The 16,518-nt window shown below is 42.3% G+C and overlaps 2 protein-coding genes across 2 annotated transcripts in view; both read left to right on the plus strand.

Moving 5' to 3' along the window:
- The first annotated feature begins 802 nt into the window (after nucleotides 1-802).
- f10 (coagulation factor X) lies at nucleotides 803-9,881 on the plus strand. Its single transcript, XM_079615366.1, has 8 exons — nucleotides 803-999; nucleotides 1,206-1,366; nucleotides 3,886-3,910; nucleotides 3,982-4,095; nucleotides 4,174-4,305; nucleotides 5,124-5,389; nucleotides 6,594-6,711; nucleotides 8,237-9,881. The coding sequence occupies exons 1-8, from the start codon at nucleotides 939-941 to the stop codon at nucleotides 8,854-8,856; spliced, it is 1,497 nt and encodes a 498-aa protein (XP_079471492.1). The 5' UTR covers nucleotides 803-938; the 3' UTR covers nucleotides 8,857-9,881.
- Nucleotides 9,882-9,981: 100 nt separating this feature from the next.
- The window catches only part of prozb (protein Z, vitamin K-dependent plasma glycoprotein b), a 6,696-nt gene continuing 159 nt past the window's right edge, over nucleotides 9,982-16,518 (plus strand). Inside the window, exons 1-8 of the mRNA XM_079615373.1 lie at nucleotides 9,982-10,389; nucleotides 11,542-11,705; nucleotides 13,057-13,081; nucleotides 13,619-13,732; nucleotides 14,194-14,325; nucleotides 14,408-14,472; nucleotides 14,566-14,683; nucleotides 14,812-16,518. The exon at nucleotides 14,812-16,518 is cut by the window's right edge and continues 159 nt beyond it. Of these exons, the coding sequence (XP_079471499.1) occupies nucleotides 10,314-10,389; nucleotides 11,542-11,705; nucleotides 13,057-13,081; nucleotides 13,619-13,732; nucleotides 14,194-14,325; nucleotides 14,408-14,472; nucleotides 14,566-14,683; nucleotides 14,812-15,314 (1,197 nt within the window). The 5' untranslated portion in view covers nucleotides 9,982-10,313 and the 3' untranslated portion in view covers nucleotides 15,315-16,518. The remainder of the gene's footprint in view (nucleotides 10,390-11,541; nucleotides 11,706-13,056; nucleotides 13,082-13,618; nucleotides 13,733-14,193; nucleotides 14,326-14,407; nucleotides 14,473-14,565; nucleotides 14,684-14,811) is intronic.

Below are 16,518 nucleotides of genomic sequence, written 5' to 3' on the forward strand. Positions count from 1 at the left end.
CTGTGCGAGGCCAGACCTCTTCTGTGCATTCTGTGTACATTATATTATAAAACACAGATAAGGTTCACATATTTGGATAGCGGCTCATCTCTGCAAACTTCTTCATGAACCGCTGAGAATCACCGGCTTTGTTAGATGATCAAACTGACTAAGAGGATGTTGTTCACTTGTTTTATCACCAGACAGAACCATTTAAAATTAATCGCTTGTTGTGTGGATAAAAGCATCTGCTAAATAAATAATTTTTTTAGATTATAAACATTTAAAAAATATTGCAAAAGTTTTGCGCAAATCTGTAATGGAAATGCGGCGCTGGTCTTCTCTCCTCTACTGTGCCGTATATCGAGAGAAGCGCTTCTGGAGCAAGAACACATGTGGGCGGGGCTTGAGTGTGTCTGTGGGGAATTGATTGGATGGTTGTGGTTTGCTATTGGCTGATCTCATGTGAGTGACAGGTTATAGCCCCGCCCACATCATCAGAGAAGAGATGCTGCGAGAGGAACTTATTCTCAGTCAACATTACCAGGAACATGAATTTGACACTATAATGATGATGTGCACCATAAATGATTTAGAATAAACACTGCGATATTCCATAAAAAGTAAGATTTGTATTCACATCTTCAGATTTGTTTTGTGTGAGAAACAGCCAAAGTAACTCCCTGATGATCATCCTCTCGTCTGCGCTTCTCCAATAGCAGTCTTTGTGTAGAGAACGGGAAATAATGAATCAGAGAGGATTCCTACAACTCTCTGGTTTCCTGATCTCTAAACTGAAAGCTCACACACACACACACACACACACACACGTCGAGTGTGTAAACGCCAGAGTTCCTCCTCCCCCTGTTCCTCTCTCCCTCCCTCCTCAGTTCATTGACCTTCTCTCTGCTTTCTGACCGATCCTGTAACGTGCAAGAGCTAAACGCGGACAACCGACCATGTCTTGGGTCTTCTGGAGCTTTCTGTGCGTGTTCCTCGTGCAGGGCTTGTGCTCGGAAGGTGAGTCCCGGCGAACCGAAGCTTCAGAGCGGCTGGCTTCTCTGTTGCCGTCGGTCTTTAAGGCCCAGTCGGTGTCGGGGGGATTTTAACTGTGCTTTGGGTTATTTCACAACACTCCCCTGCTATCAGTCTCTGGAGGAGGGAGGCTCTGGTGTTGATAACGATGATAACGGTGATGATGATGATGAAGTCATGTGTTTTTCCAGTCTTCCTTCGCACTCGAGATGCTAGTCAGATCCTGATCCGCCGCCGGCGCGCTAACTCCATGTTCGAGGAGGTGAAGAAGGGAAACATGGAGCGCGAGTGCGTGGAGGAGCGCTGCAGTTACGAGGAGGCCAGAGAAATCTTCGAGGATGTTAAAAAGACGGTCTGTGGTTTGTTTGTTCGATTCATTCCTTTATTTTTCATTGGAATCTTTCAAGAAATCATATTTCCCACTTCCAGGCCCAAAATACGCAACCACCGCAGACACGGTTCCCTCAGTATTCACATCATTTAAGAAAATTCACTCAGTGAGCCACTTAAAATAATTACATATTTGAAAATATTAATATCCCAGCTAATAAAAATATGTTCTAGGAACATTTTGATAACATTCACTGTAAACCCTAACGCTCAAAATAATTAATTGGTTTGAGTAGGGCCAACTTAAATTATACAAATCAGTTTCTTTTCAGATCACAAAACATTTTAAGTAAGTTGAATTGTTTCATTGTTTTGAGTTCTATGAACTTGTTTCTTTTAATTTAGACAAACTTAAATTTAACTGAAACTGGTCTGGGATTTCTATTTCCCAGCATGCTTTGCCATGACACTGAAAAGGGAGAGTAAATGCTCAAATTAAGTGTGCCAGATTAATGTTAAGTGCGGAGATTTAATTAATAAATAAGATTTAATGTTTAATGTTTTGTTACACTAATTTAGAAGAGGTTCTGTTATGTTGGGTTTATTAGGGAGGGGGGGGGGGGGGGGGGGGGCTGAGAACACTGTAATGTTTAAAATGGTTGTACATTAACCAATTAGCAAGGTAGCATTTTTTTTTAAATTAGCTGGTTAAAGCTAGCAAAGTTTCCAATACTAAAAGTACGTAAGTAGAGATTACATGAAAATTTTAAGTTGTGTATGAATTATCTTACTCAAATATTTCAAGTTAAGAGCAATTTAAAAAATAAAATCTGCAAGTTAACTTAAACGTTACATTAATTAAAGGGCACCTATTATGGAATTTTTTTATTTACCTTTCATGTAGTGTGTAACATAGATCTAAGTGAACAAAAACATCCTGCAAAGTTTGAAATATGAAAGTGCACCGTATATAAAGTTATTGTCTTTCAAAAGTGAGAGTCGACTCTGAGTCATTTTTATGAATCGTTAGAAGACTGAAGCTTTTTCTCTGACTAGATGACGTCAACTTGTCAAGTTATTTGAATACGATACGCCCACTTATTGCGCTCCAAGGCCAGCAGGGAAACATCATGGCGACGAGACGCTGTGTTCTGAAGTGCGACTCAAAAGCAAACTTGTTTCATCTGCCCAAGGAGGAGCATTTGAAGACTAAGTGGCTACAACTCATATATACAACTATACCACAGAAGTATAGTCCGAGCCTTGTGCTTTGTTCACGCCATTTTGAAGACGACTGCTTTACCAACTTAAATGCAATCAAACTTGGATTCGCGAGCCGCTGATATTGAAGGAAGGTTCAGTTCCAAGTGTGTTTGCATCAGCTTCCTCCTCCGTATCACAACCTGTAAGTGTTATTAATAATTGTTGCTTTTATGTTTTATGTAGCATGCTTAATAATTATTTAGTTTGTTGTGTAAGCACCGTTTAGCTTCTAGGTCTTCAATGACAATTGTATTGAGATATGTGAAGTGTTTGTCGGTGTTTTCGGAGTTGTCTTAAAGAATAGAGTAATACCTCGTAGTAACGTTACTGCATTTTTTTTGTTTTTTTTTGTGTAAAAATGTTATGTTTATGCATCGGGCTAATGCAAACAAAGACTGATTGTGCTTTTACAATATGAACTCTGGGCTATAGTATGCTCGCTAACATAACATTAAATTATTTATCTTATTTTTAGTTTTTAACTACAAACTACAAAGCAGTGGACTATAATCATTATTATAACACGATTTAATTGATAAAAGCATCATTGTACTCCATGTTAAACAATAAGTATTATCTCTGTAAACACTGCTGGTCATCTGACCAATCAACGCAGATTAGCGTCGCGCAGAGGAGGGGTTTGGAAAAATGAGTCGTTAAACGAATCATTTGGGAGTCGGTGAGCAAATCAGGTAAAAATAAATGCATATTATACGACAACAAAAGTGTTTTTTGTCATTGCATGCACGTAAAACTGTTGTTGGGGACTCCCTAAACAACATTAGGAACATTTTAAATGTCATAATAGGTGCCCTTTAACTTAAATTTTGTATGTAACTGATTACCTAAAATTACTTGAGTTTTGCCAACTTATTTGGGTTTACAGTGTTCCCATTAAGTTATTAAAGTGTTATTTCTGAAAGTATCATTCTTCAAACATTATCGGAACGTTACTTTTGAATGTTCTCTGAACGTGTGAAAAAAGTAGCAACATTTAAAAACGTTACATGATCGTCCAATTAATTTGAAAAGGTTATTAAACATTAAAATGCCACTATTTTCACTATGATTTCCCCCATGTTGAATAATTGACTTCTGTTAGTTTAAACATATTTTAAAAATAAGCACATGGACTGTAAAGACTATGAGACGCCATTAAAATCTAACAATGATTACGAGTCGGAATGACACGCCAATGTAAATCCAACTCGCCACTAAATGCTTGTGGTGTGCATTACCGGATCTGACGGATGTGTTGTTGTTGTTCTTCTCTCTCAGGATGAGTTCTGGCACGTGTATCACGGTGAGTGCCTGAAACTTCAGTTTGGTTTTAACAGTAAAGTAAGTCTTGATGCCAGCGCTGTGTTTCGACAGATGGAGACGCGTGTTTGTCTCGGCCGTGTTTCAACGGCGGCGAGTGTAAAGATGCGATCGGGCCGTACACGTGTTTCTGCCAGCAGGGCTTCAAGGGCTACAACTGTGAGATCGGTAAAGAGCCTCGTGATGCTCACTAATCACACAGCCGACCATCAAACCGCCGGCGCTGAACATTGTGTTTCTCCGCAGCGATTCCTGCGCTCTGCGAGAGTGAGAACGGAGGCTGTGATCATTTCTGCCGGGTGACGGAGAAATCCGCGGTGTGTTCCTGTGCCAAAGGCTACGAGCTGGGCGATAACGGGAAGTCCTGCCACTCTAATGGTAAACGCTGTTCTGATGTGAGCGCGACGTTCATCCGCCAATCATCTTCCAGGTTCATCCTTTCCTCGGGTCATTTTGACCCGGAACTGTTTTGTTTGTTTTTTATTCAAAATTAAGTGTTTATCGGAGGGGTCCAAGACCGCAGGACTTTTGTCGCATTTTAACCACAAATACACACAAATAAATTAATGGATTCGAGGAGTTTTGTGGATGAAATTTAAAAAAATAACGAATCCTTCCCTCTCGGGTCAATGTGACTCCCTTAGGAATGAATGCAATGTGAGGAATGCTTCAGTTCACATATAAAAACCTAAAAATTATCAATTTAAACTAAAACATTACCAAAAAATATATTTTTTAATGTGTACATGTGTGTCTGAATGCACACTGAGGAGAAACTGGCTTTAGGACCCAGAGGAACAGCTCATCTGCTCCATATAGAGATATAAGCCCATCTAGACTCATCAAATATCAGCTTATATTAATATTATCCACAAGAGGTCAAAGACACACAATGTAAGAAATTTAGAGCTGAATTAAAGGGTTATGCATGAAATTGTGAATCATTTCGAAATTTAAGTTGAAAGAATGTGAGGAATGTGCTTAACTTACTATTTATTTCTTATTTATTGATGAAATCTAGTAATTGAAAGGTAAATTAAAATAACAAAAACAATTGCGTGGAAAAATATGATCAAAATGAAATAAAATAAGCTTTCTGGAAAAAAAAGAAGTAGTATAATTGTAGGGGATCACTTTGGCCCGCGAGGGAAGGATGAGTTCCAGGACGTGAGGGTTAAATAACCCTTTGGTTTCAGATCCTTTCAAATGCGGCGTCGTTCATCCCCAGAAGACCAGAAGCATCTTCATGCTGACACCGAACATCTCCGAGACCGAAGAGGAGACGCGCGCCGAGAGCACCGCCGAGTCTGCCGCCACAAGCCCGCCGGTCAACGAGACGGTGATGTTCGGCCTCAACGAGCAGGACATCGTAGAGGAGGAGGCGGTGCTGCCCGAATCATCCGGAGGACACACCAGAATCGTCAACGGCGTGGAGTGTCCTCCTGGGGAGTGTCCGTGGCAGGTACACACACACGGCTCTTCTTCTGCACGATACCTCCCAGCAAGCAACAGCCGTCATTTCACCGTCTAGGTTAACTATTAAAGGAGAACTCCGGGCAATTTTTAAGTTAATCTTGATCGTTATACCTTTGTGAGTTCTGTCTATAGAAAAAAAAACGAGCCGGATTGGTGCTTGCAACACGGAGCCGCTACCGCTAATGCCCAGAGCTCACTCCGCTAACGGCAGTTATGGGGCATATTCATAAAGAGTGTTTTTGTGCCTCTTAACAGACACAACATGCAATTAAAATGTCTGTCCAACATGAACAGGGTCCTTACATGACAACAAGATGACGGGACAACGGGAACTCCCGTTGTAGCCGGAAAAGGTAAATAGAAGTGTGCAGGTGGAGGAGCGTCGCGTGTGTGAAGAGTGATGATCGGAGCGTCGTGTGTGTGAAGAGTGATGATCGGAGTTGCTCACAAATGAAGAAGAAATGGCTCGTAACGTAACTATGGAGAATATAGAAGATTTTGAACACATGGAAGAGGCTTTTGAGTTTGATGGTCGTCCTTATTTATTCGAACCCGAGTATACAGACGAAGAACTAGCCTCACACTCTTCAGTCAACAATAGCTTTCCCGGCTACAGCGGGAGTTCCCACGGGACTTCAGCGCGAGAGCTAGCCGTCTCTAAAACACTATTTAGGTGAATTTAAACAATGGCCAAGTTGCTAAACGCATCTTGTTGTCATGTAAGGACCCTGTTCATGTTGGACAGACATTTTAATTGCATGTTGTGTCTGTTAAGAGGCACAGAAACACTCTTTATGAATATGCCCCATAACTGCCGTTAGCGGAGTGAGCTCTGGGCATTAGCGGTAGCGGCTCCGTGTTGCAAACACCGAAAGTTTTTTTTTTTTTTCTATAGACAGTCCTCACAAAGGTATAACGATCAAGATTAACTTAAAAATTGCCCGGAGTTCTCCTTTAATACCACAGCAAGCAATTTTGCAATCTTACATCATCTCGCCAAAAACGACATGTAACCAAATTCAAGGTTATTTTGGCTGAAGGGTGTTCCTCACAGCCGGACTACACCGGGTCTAGGTAACCGAGACGGGGAAATGATGGGGTTTGGTTTCATTTCTTTACTCATTTCATTTTTGTACACATGACATATGTCAGTTTGAGTCTGTTGTTGTTGACGTGGGACGTTCTCTCAGGCTCTTCTCATTAATGAAGACAACATCGGCTTCTGTGGCGGCACCGTCCTGAACCAGCACTTCATTCTGTCGGCCGCTCACTGCATGAACCAGTCGCTCTCCACCAGGGTGGTTTTAGGTACGGCCTTTTATAGGGACATCTCTTCTACACTTCTTAAACTGCAACATTTGTGTCAAAACTTAAATATTTTCATGCACATTTGATGCACAAAATCGCTGAATTCTTCAAATTAAAAACAGTATTGTTTTTTGGTGTTGTTTCTCCTTTTTTTAATACTCTTAAAAATAAATGTTCTTTATTTATTCCAACATCCATGGAATCTTTCTTCACTCTTAAAAATAAAGGTTCCAAAAAGGGGGTTTTCGCAACCAGTTCCCCAAAGAACCTTACGTGATCAGTTCTTACAGGCCCACTGAAGTGTCTTGGATCGCGCAGGGAAGCTAAAGCGGGACATATTGAATGGCTCCTCCCCCTTTTCAAACAGCCAATTTAGTTTAAAAAAAAAGCATTTAGTTTAGCTCACAGTCTGACAGCATGGAAGCGAATCCGAGCGCTGATGATTCGCTGGATTCAACAGGAGATGTGAATAAACTCAAGCCATTCTGTTCTTAACCAACGTACAGTTGGAAAACTGAGTAAAACTGGAGCGTTTGAGCAGCCGAACACACTCTAACCCATAATGCTCTGTGTGTGTCAACGCTCGCTCTGGCCAGGTGGTGTTTATAGCAGAGGGGGCGGAGCTTTAGATTCTAGAGAGCATTTGATTGGACAGAAGATGTGATGAGAAGCGGTGACATCATAAAAATCCCTGATCTATTTTAGCGGAAGTGAGACTAAGTTTTGAATGCTTATATCTCCTAAATGCTAATTTTGTCATTGTTTTGTAGACACCAGCTCATTCATAACCCTAAGGCTAACATATTCATACCAAAAGCTAAAAAACTCGTGTGAGATTTCAGGGGTCTTTTTCTCAAGAGAAACATCTGAGAGGGAGACTTCAGTAAAAGTCTCTATTCACCTCATGGCCATCAAGGAGACAATTGACCATTCGCATAGACCCGCCCCCTTTAGTTACTGTTGCTATGTCCGACAAGCCACGCCTCTCTCACGCCACACATGTTCTCACGCAGTGAAAAATACACAGTGGAGCAGAGAGACACTGACAGACACAGACCAGCTTACTTTTGATATCAAACAAAGTCTCAACTTTCAAATGTGGTAATTTTTAAAGAAATTTAAACAATAAATAGCGTTTTGTGTCTCTTTAATGTGTGTGACAGATCGCTGTCGCCTCAGTTAAAGCCGCTCGTGAACCGATCATCTCTTCCTTCTAGTTCACTTATAGCATCAAATAAACATGAATGAACATCAGAAGGAATGTTGTTTTAACCGCGGAAAGACGTCAGTAAACTCCGTTTCTCAAGTTCAAATCCTTGAAATAATCTACTAACTCTCCTGACTGCTTTGTCGGACAAAAATGGCGGATTCTGCGATTATGATTGGTCAGATTGCCTGTCAATCAAACTCCCTGCGAAGGGTACACCTATGTGTATGTTTATCTAACTTGCATTGCAATTAAGGCACACATTTACATTCGATCAGTTCTTGGGCATTTTCATTAGCGTTTGTGTCTTTCTGTCAGGTGAATATGACACGCTGGTCAAAGAGGGTCGAGAGGTCATCCACGACGTGGACGAGATTCTGATCCACAAGAACTTCATGCCGGACACCTACCACAACGACATCGCCCTCATTAAGCTCAGCAAGCCCATCGCATTCACCGACTACATCATCCCCGCATGCCTCCCGGAGTACGACTTCGCGGAGCGCGTGCTAATGCGCCAGCAGAACGGCATGGTTAGCGGCTTCGGTCGCGTGCGCGAGGGCGGGCTTCAGTCCACCGTCCTCCAGAAGCTAACGGTTCCGTACGTCGACCGCGCTACGTGCATCGAGTCCAGCCAGTTCCGGATCTCCAGCCGCATGTTCTGCGCCGGATACGACCAGGAGGAGAAAGACGCGTGTCAGGGCGACAGCGGCGGCCCGCATGTGACGCGCTACAAGAACACGTGGTACGTGACGGGCGTGGTGAGCTGGGGCGAGGGATGCGCACGCAAGGGCAAGTACGGCATCTACACGCAGGTTTCCAAGTACGTCCAGTGGATCCAGAACGCCATGGCTAAAGTCATGCCACAGATGGGAGCTCCGGTGAAACCCAGAGCAAAGCGAGAGCTGCTTCGGAAGACGCCTGTACGAAGAGTCTGACGCGAATCTATCCGAGTCGACGTGAATCAACAACGACACGGCCTTAATTCATGTTGATGATTTATCCCACAAAAACATATTCCTTATGTTAATAAAGGCTTCTGAAGCCATGCGTCTGAAAGAAGAATGCTACACTTAGGATGACTTGAGGGTGCGTAAATCATGGCTAATTTTCATTTAAAAAAGAACGACTCCTTTAAAGGTTGGGTAGGTAAGAATTGTGTAAAGAACTTTTTTTTAAATTGGCTTAAACTGTCTTTATATACCAATACATAATTAAAATGTAAGTACTTTGAAAAAGAGAGTATAAAAATATACTCGCGACTGTCACTCTCCGTCGCCATGACTACCGCCGCTATTACTGGCTCTGCCCACGCACACGCAGTCGCGCACCCGTTTTAAGATGGGAGTGAATGGAATTAATGAGCTGTGTTTATTGAAGATTAAATACACTAGAGTCACTCAGTTTTTTATACTCTCTATTTCAGAGTACTTGCATTTTAATTATGTATTGGTATATAAAGACAGTTTAAACAAATTTGAATAAAAGTTTTTTTAGACAATTCTGACCTACCCTACCTTTAAGGGAACATATTCCATTTTATGATTTTGGAAACAATATGGGAATGTTACTTTTGAATGTTCTCTGAGCAGTAACATTTAAAAAACGTTCAATGAACGATTGTTTTCGTGCTAACGTTTTGAGAACATTATTAAAGAGCACATAACTTCTGTTAATGTTTCTGGTGGAACGTTTGTTCATAATCCGGCTCTGAAAACGTTCCCGTTAGCTGGGATTCTACAGAAAACCAGTTTTGTCTTCACAATCTTTCATTTTTCATATAAATGTAACCTACTCCACTTTTGCATCTATTCAATCAAATAATCATTGATGAAATAATAACTATAATTATATAATATTTCTAGTTAAATCTTGTCACATTATGGAGGTAAAGCGATTTGTCAATGCCGTTTCATGTTGACTCTCAACTGAGATTTACAGTTTTAATAAAGACAACAGTTGATTTTATAAGCGGTTTCTGTCATATTCTGATCCTGTAAAGTTTCCTGACAAGAAGTAAAGTTGGCAGTATTCAAATACACTAGACAAATCAATTGGATAAAGACGGTATATTAAATTGAGTTTACTAACACCAGTGTATGTGGAGGCTCTGACAAACACACAGATGAAGAGTTCAGAGGTCATGTTGACAGACTAGAGTCCAGATACACACGCTGAGCACACACCGCACCATACACACATGAACACACACATTGATCACAGTGAGAAAGCATTAATGTGCTGACGTCAACATCGCATCACGTTCTGTTAATGCTTCACGAATCCCGAGGAAGACGCTTTATGGACAGTTAGCTGTATTGATTGTGGGCGGAGCTACAGGCGAGCTGATGATCCGTGACTGACAGGTGTCAGGAGCTTCTTCTGATTGATCGTGATGGAATCGCTGATATGTCGTGTGCTGTTCTTCACGCTGATCATTCATCATGTGCTGTCGGGGGATCAACGGCCGGGTGAGAGATCAATTATCATCAGTCCAGCTAGCCGAAGAACGTTTAGCTAATGTTCATAATAAGTTATGAAACGGTATCAAACGTCCAGGTTTTAAAAACGTTTTTTTTTATCCTGCTTATGCAAACATTAAGGAAACTTTCCATTTGATAATTTGGCGAGAATGAGAATTTTACTTTCGAGTGTTCTGAAACAAGTAACATTTAAAAAAACGTCAAACTAAAACATTTCAGAAAAACACGCGCCATGAACAAAGATAATAACGTTTTGAGAACATTATTAAAGACCAGATAATGTTCCTGGAATAGAGCGTTCCCTGTTAGTTGGGTTCATGTTACTCTCGACCCTTGTGTTGCTCTTAAAGGGACAGTTCACCCAAAAATGAAAATTCTGTCATCATTTACTCACCCTCATGTTGTTTCAAACCTGTATGAGTTTCTTTCTTCTGTTGAACACAAAAGAAGATATTTTGAAGAATGTTGGTGACCAGACAGTTGATGGACCCCATTAACTTTAATATAGGAAAAAAAGATACTATGGAAGTCAATGGGGTCCATCAACTGTCTGGTCACCAACATTCTTCAAAATATCTTCTTTTGTGTTCAACAGAAGAAAGAAACTCATACAGGTTTGAAACAACATGAGGGTGAGTAAGATAGAGTTAGATCAGGACACTCGTGTTGTTCCTCAAAGCACTGCGGTCAGAACCACTTCAGGATGGGAATTAGCCAAAGATGCGTCTGGTTTCTTCACAGCATCCGGCGAACAGGAACGCTCTGGCAAGTTCTTGAAGTTACGAACAAACGCTCTTCCAAAGTTAACAGAACGTGTGTTCAAAGTTATCTGGTCTTTAATAGCGTTCTGAAAATGTTAGCACATTATTTATCGTTCGTGGAGCTTTTTCCTGAAACATGAAAGTTGGACGTTCATCTAACGTTTTATAATGTTACTACTTGTTTCAGAACATTCAAAAATAACTTTGTTCTTAGCACATATCTGGGGTGCGTTTCCCAAAGCCAACTGCGGTCGCAAGTTCCGTCGTTAATGAGTTCAATGGAAATTGCGATCATAGTTGTCCCAGCGATGCTTCTGGGAACCGGCCTGGTTAGCTGGGATGGTGTGTGTGGTCGTGATGAGTGGAGCGTGTGTTTCAGTGTTCCGGTCCCACCGGCGGGCGAACTCGCTGCTGCTGCGCTCCAGACGGGCTAACGTGTTTCTGCTGGAGGAGATCCTGCAGGGCAATCTGGAGCGCGAGTGCATCGAGGAGAGATGCAGTAAAGAAGAGGCCCGGGAATACTTCGAGGACGACCAGAAGACAGTACGACATTCCATCACCCTTTAAATTGTGCAAATTGAAATTGCGAATTGAAAATACGCCCAATAGGAACATAAATTAAAAAATTCTCAAAATATCGCAAAAAAAGTATTTACGCTCGCAAGAGGTTTTTCAGGCAATTCGAAAAAGGAATATTTCGCAAAGCTGCAATAGAAAATCTTTTTTCCGCATTTACAAGTCACATGGTGTACGTAACATTCGATCGTTCTTTAAAGATGGCGCCGTATGTTTGGACAGAAGATGAGACAGTTCTTCATTAAACTCCTTAAAGACAAATACGGGATAAATGATGGGAATACTGGATTCTATACAACAAAGAAATGCCACAATTTATCAAGATCTTGATCTTTATGACTACTTATCGTGTGGAAAAAAAATACCTTTTAGTCGCATATAACATCGGTTAGTGAAACATCGTCATTTCATAACAGTTTTTTATCGACATTTAGAAAATCTTGCAAAAGTTTTGTGCAAGGGTTAAGGGTTAAACTTAAATATTTTTTATTTAAGTTCCCCTTAAAACTATACATATATACATGGTCACATTGTAAAGTGTGAAAAGCACATAGAAGTTAGACTGATTTGATCAATTTAACGAACACTATCTAGCCTGGGAAAACTAGGCTAAACACTATCAGCTATTTGAATCAATAACAGGTTTATTGACGCGCGCTGACTGACAGCTCCACCTGCTGGCCGGAACAGGTAATGAGGGCTTAAACTGCAGTGAGCCGTTCACACGAGCTTGTGGTTTTATAACGCGATCAAAATGTAAAAGAGTTTCCGTGTTTTAAAAGTTAAACATTTTAAAAACGCGGCGCGTGACCCCGAAACAGCAGACGAGGCGAGTACCGTAGTCTGTTCAGCGCGTGATGTTTGACGTTACATCAAAAACAACCTGATCTTTACTCCCATCACTAGTGCGAATAAACTAAAGTGCAATAATTATATTATTTTGAGGTTATATGAAAATATCACAGGCTTTGGACAATGCAGCGCTACTCACCCGTGGCAGATTACAGGCAGACTGTTGTTTTCTTCTGGTGAGAGGATCTGATTATTCTGGGATGTCTGAAGTTCGCGCTCTTTTGCTTGAGGGCGGGCGAATTGACTCCTCCCATCAAGACAGTTTCCATCACATAAGAAAAAACATGCTTTAATAAATCGGAATTATGAAACGAAATTATGACTTACCAATTCATAATTATGACATTTAAATGCCGTAATGATAATTTTCTGTCATGAATTCCACCTTTCATGTCAAAATTATGACTTTATTTAACTAAATGCTGAAACAATTTCACTCATTAACTCTTTTTATTTCCCTGTAAAGAATGAGTTCTGGACCAAATACTATGGTAAGTGACCTTTAGAAAGTTTAATCATACTTGAATTAAATGAAATTACTATTATATGACATCATATACACTGCCTGTGCCTGGTCCAACAAAAAAGTCACTGTTTGTAGTTAATATTATGTAAATTTTTACAATACAGAGTGTTTCAAAGCAGCTTTACTGTGATAACAGGAAAATAATGCAACAAAGTTTGTTTCTAGAAGAAAATAGCATCACAGTTCAGCTAAAGTAAGTTCAGTGATGGTTCATCTTTGTTGTTAAAAAGTTATTTATGTAGTTAATTTATATATAGCCGCTCTGGAAAAAACCGTGATGTCATCGCGGTACTGCAATAATTATCCAGTCATAGACTCTTAACCCTTTGCCGTAACCGTGACTTTCTTTGGCACAGCAGTAGTTTTAACCTGTTTTTACACTATTTATCATCGTTCAATTCTTTACTTTTAAAGACACAGTGTTGTACACAGTGTTGTATTGTTCTCTTTAACTGATCTCCGTTTTATCTTCATATTTTCCTGCCGTTCTTCCCGTTCTCAGACGGGGATCAGTGCAGCTCGGGTCCGTGTAAACACAGCGGAGTGTGTAAGGACGGGATCGGCGGCTACACCTGCACCTGCTCCGACATGTACACCGGCACCGACTGTCAAACCGGTGCGCGGGATCAGTTACGCGAGTGTAAAGGGGCTTTCGCACCGGAGGAACCTTTCCACAGTTCCCGGAATTATTGGTGGAAGTTCCCGGGATTTTGGCGTGTTCGCACCGCAGGAACTAGGAACTCCTTTTGGAGGAACTAATTTACTCCTACTTCAGAGTCGGTCTAAACCAGCGCTATAGGAACTATCCATGACGTTAGTGTTCGCTGATTGGCCGAACGAACACCCATTAAAAAAAAAAAAACCTGTAAATAGACAGCGTGTCTCACGTCACTTCAGAGTTCCTGCTGGCGGTGCGAATGAAACCAGGAAAACGTTCCTAAGGGAACCATTAGTTCTCGGCGAGCCACCCTGGTGGCGAGTTCCTAGAACTACCCGGTGCGAAAGCCCCTAGAGTCATGCTAGTGAGCATGTGCTGGACGTTCAGTGTGTCAGATGCTTCATGATGATGTTTTGCAGATAAATCCCAGTGTCCGTCCGCCGGGCCGCTAGCATGCGAGCAGTTCTGCAGACCGACGGCGGCCGCGCACCGATGCTTCTGCGCGCGCGGATTCACTCTTCACAGCAACGGCAGGAGCTGCTCGCCAAACGGTACCGCTGACTTCTCATTGGCTGCGTTGCTGTGGCTCATTTAGTGTGGAACGTGTGACACTGACCTCCTCCATGTTCTCAGTTCAGAACCCGTGCGGAACGACGGTGACGTCCAGCTTCTGTCCTCATGGACGATGCCCGTGGGAGGTGAGGATCGACCAGGTTACCCAGCATCCCTAGCGCAGGACACCCTACTCAGCCAATCAGAAGAGCACTTGATGATGATGATGATGTGTGCAGGTGCGGTTCGTGAACGGCAGCGGTGATGTCATCTGTCACGGAGTGGTTCTGGGTCGTAAGTCAGTGCTGACGTCAGCCGTGTGTATGTCAGCGCTGCCGGAGCGCAACATCTCTCTCGGTGAGCACTAACCAACCGTTACATAAGAACATAAGAATTGTGACTTTAAAGGTGACATTAATTAACATAAAATGTGCCGTTTTTGTGTGTGTCCCTTTAAATGCAAATGAACTGCTCTTGTCTTCCAGCGGTCCGGGCCTCGAGCTCAGCGCTGGTCGCCTCCAGCTGGACGCCTCACAAGCGCTACTCGTCCGGTCCGGAGGACGACCTGGCGTTCCTGGAGCTGAAGGATCCGCTTCCAGAACACATGTCCATCGTCCCGCTCTGCCTGCCGGAGAAAGACTTCAGCGAGAACATCCTGATGAGGGCGGGCCGAGGGGGCGTGGTCATGGGCGGAGCCAGACACGCTTACCTCTCATTGGACGACTGTCGGGAGGCTCTCAACCTCACGTTCTTAATGACCAACAAGATGTTCTGCATGGAGAGACAGGAGTGTGAACGCGGACCGATGCCGTGTGACTGTGCGCTGAAGTCCGGGAGTCCCGTGGCGACGGTGGAGGGGAAGACGGCGTTCCTGACGGGACTCTCTCTCGCGGGCGCAGGCTGTGATGGAGGACTCGTGTTCACTAAACTGTCCCGATACTTGCACTGGCTCCGGCCGCTGCTGCACGCATCCGAGAAAGAACAATGATGATGAAGATGATGAAGAAACGACACCGATGACCTGAGCAGAGTTGTGTGTAACTCATTACAAGTAACTAAGTTACGTAATCAGATTACTTTTTTCAGTAACACTTTATTTTACAGTGTGCTTGTTACATATGTTACATGTACTTACCATGGTAATAACAGTTAATTATGCATAATTCCATGCAACTTACCCTCAACCAAACCCTAACCCTATAGTAACTCCGGTCCTGGACGGCCACGGTCCTGCAGAGTTTGGCTCCAGCCCTGAGAACACCTCACTGCCTGCATCTATCTAGTGATCCTCAAAACCTTGATTGCCTTGTTCAGGTGTTTAATTAGGGTTGGAGCTAAACCCTGAGGACAGCGGCCCTCCAGGACCGGAGTTGCTTAAAGGGGTCCTATAATGCCCTTTTCACAATATGTAAAATAAGTCTCTGATGTCCCCAGAGTGTGTGTGTGAAGTTTTCGCTCAAAATACCCCTAAGATATTTTATATATATCATGTTAAAGTGTCACTTTTTGAGGGTGAGCAAAAACACACCGTTTTGTGTCTGTCCCTTTAAATGCAAATGAGCTGCTGCTCCCGGCACAGGGGGCGGAGCTACAAGAGCTCATGTCCGTTTACCTCACACACACACACGCGCACTGAACATTTCAAAAACCTGAATGGTTAGTTGATGAGTTTATGAAGCTTATGTGTAGTTATATTCTAGTCATTGATTAACATATTCTGTCATGATAATCTATAAATCATGTTCCGGGGGGGGGGGGTGTATGTAAATTTTAGGGTTGGTGATGTCACTAACCCGGGAGGAAGCTCGTGTAGTTCCTGCCAGCCGTTTGTTGTAGTTCTTAAAAAGCGATTTCTTTAAAAGCTCCCTTTGCTCTGAACTTTGAGCGTTGTAACTTTGCAGATGTTGTTTATGATCAAACACAACATTACACACTAACTACAGTTAGAAAAGTCAAATCATAATCACCCACTTTAATATTACTCAGTACTTAAATATATGATTACAGTGTAACAATGATAATAAAGTGTACCCCTTTTTTCCAAGTAACTAGGAGCATTGACTCGTCTCGTTAGGGGCGGGGCTATCTGACCATGTGGTGTTAGAGGCGGGGCTATCTGACTGACTGACAGTTGTTTTTGCAATTCAGTTTTTAATGGTGCAGATTAATCTCATCACCTTTAAATTAAGTAT

This window comes from Phoxinus phoxinus, assembly GCF_949152265.1.
Source record: "Phoxinus phoxinus genome assembly, chromosome: 6".
Lineage (NCBI taxonomy): Eukaryota > Metazoa > Chordata > Actinopteri > Cypriniformes > Leuciscidae > Phoxinus > Phoxinus phoxinus.

Coding starts and splice junctions, on each gene's coding strand:
- f10 (XM_079615366.1), top strand. CDS start 939: ATGTCTTGGGTCTTCTGGAGCTTTCTGTGCGTGTTCCTCGTGCAGGGC. Junction 3,911..3,981: donor GTTCTGGCACGTGTATCACG/GTGAGTGCCTGA, acceptor GTGTTTCGACAG/ATGGAGACGCGTGTTTGTCT. Junction 6,712..8,236: donor CTCCACCAGGGTGGTTTTAG/GTACGGCCTTTT, acceptor TCTTTCTGTCAG/GTGAATATGACACGCTGGTC.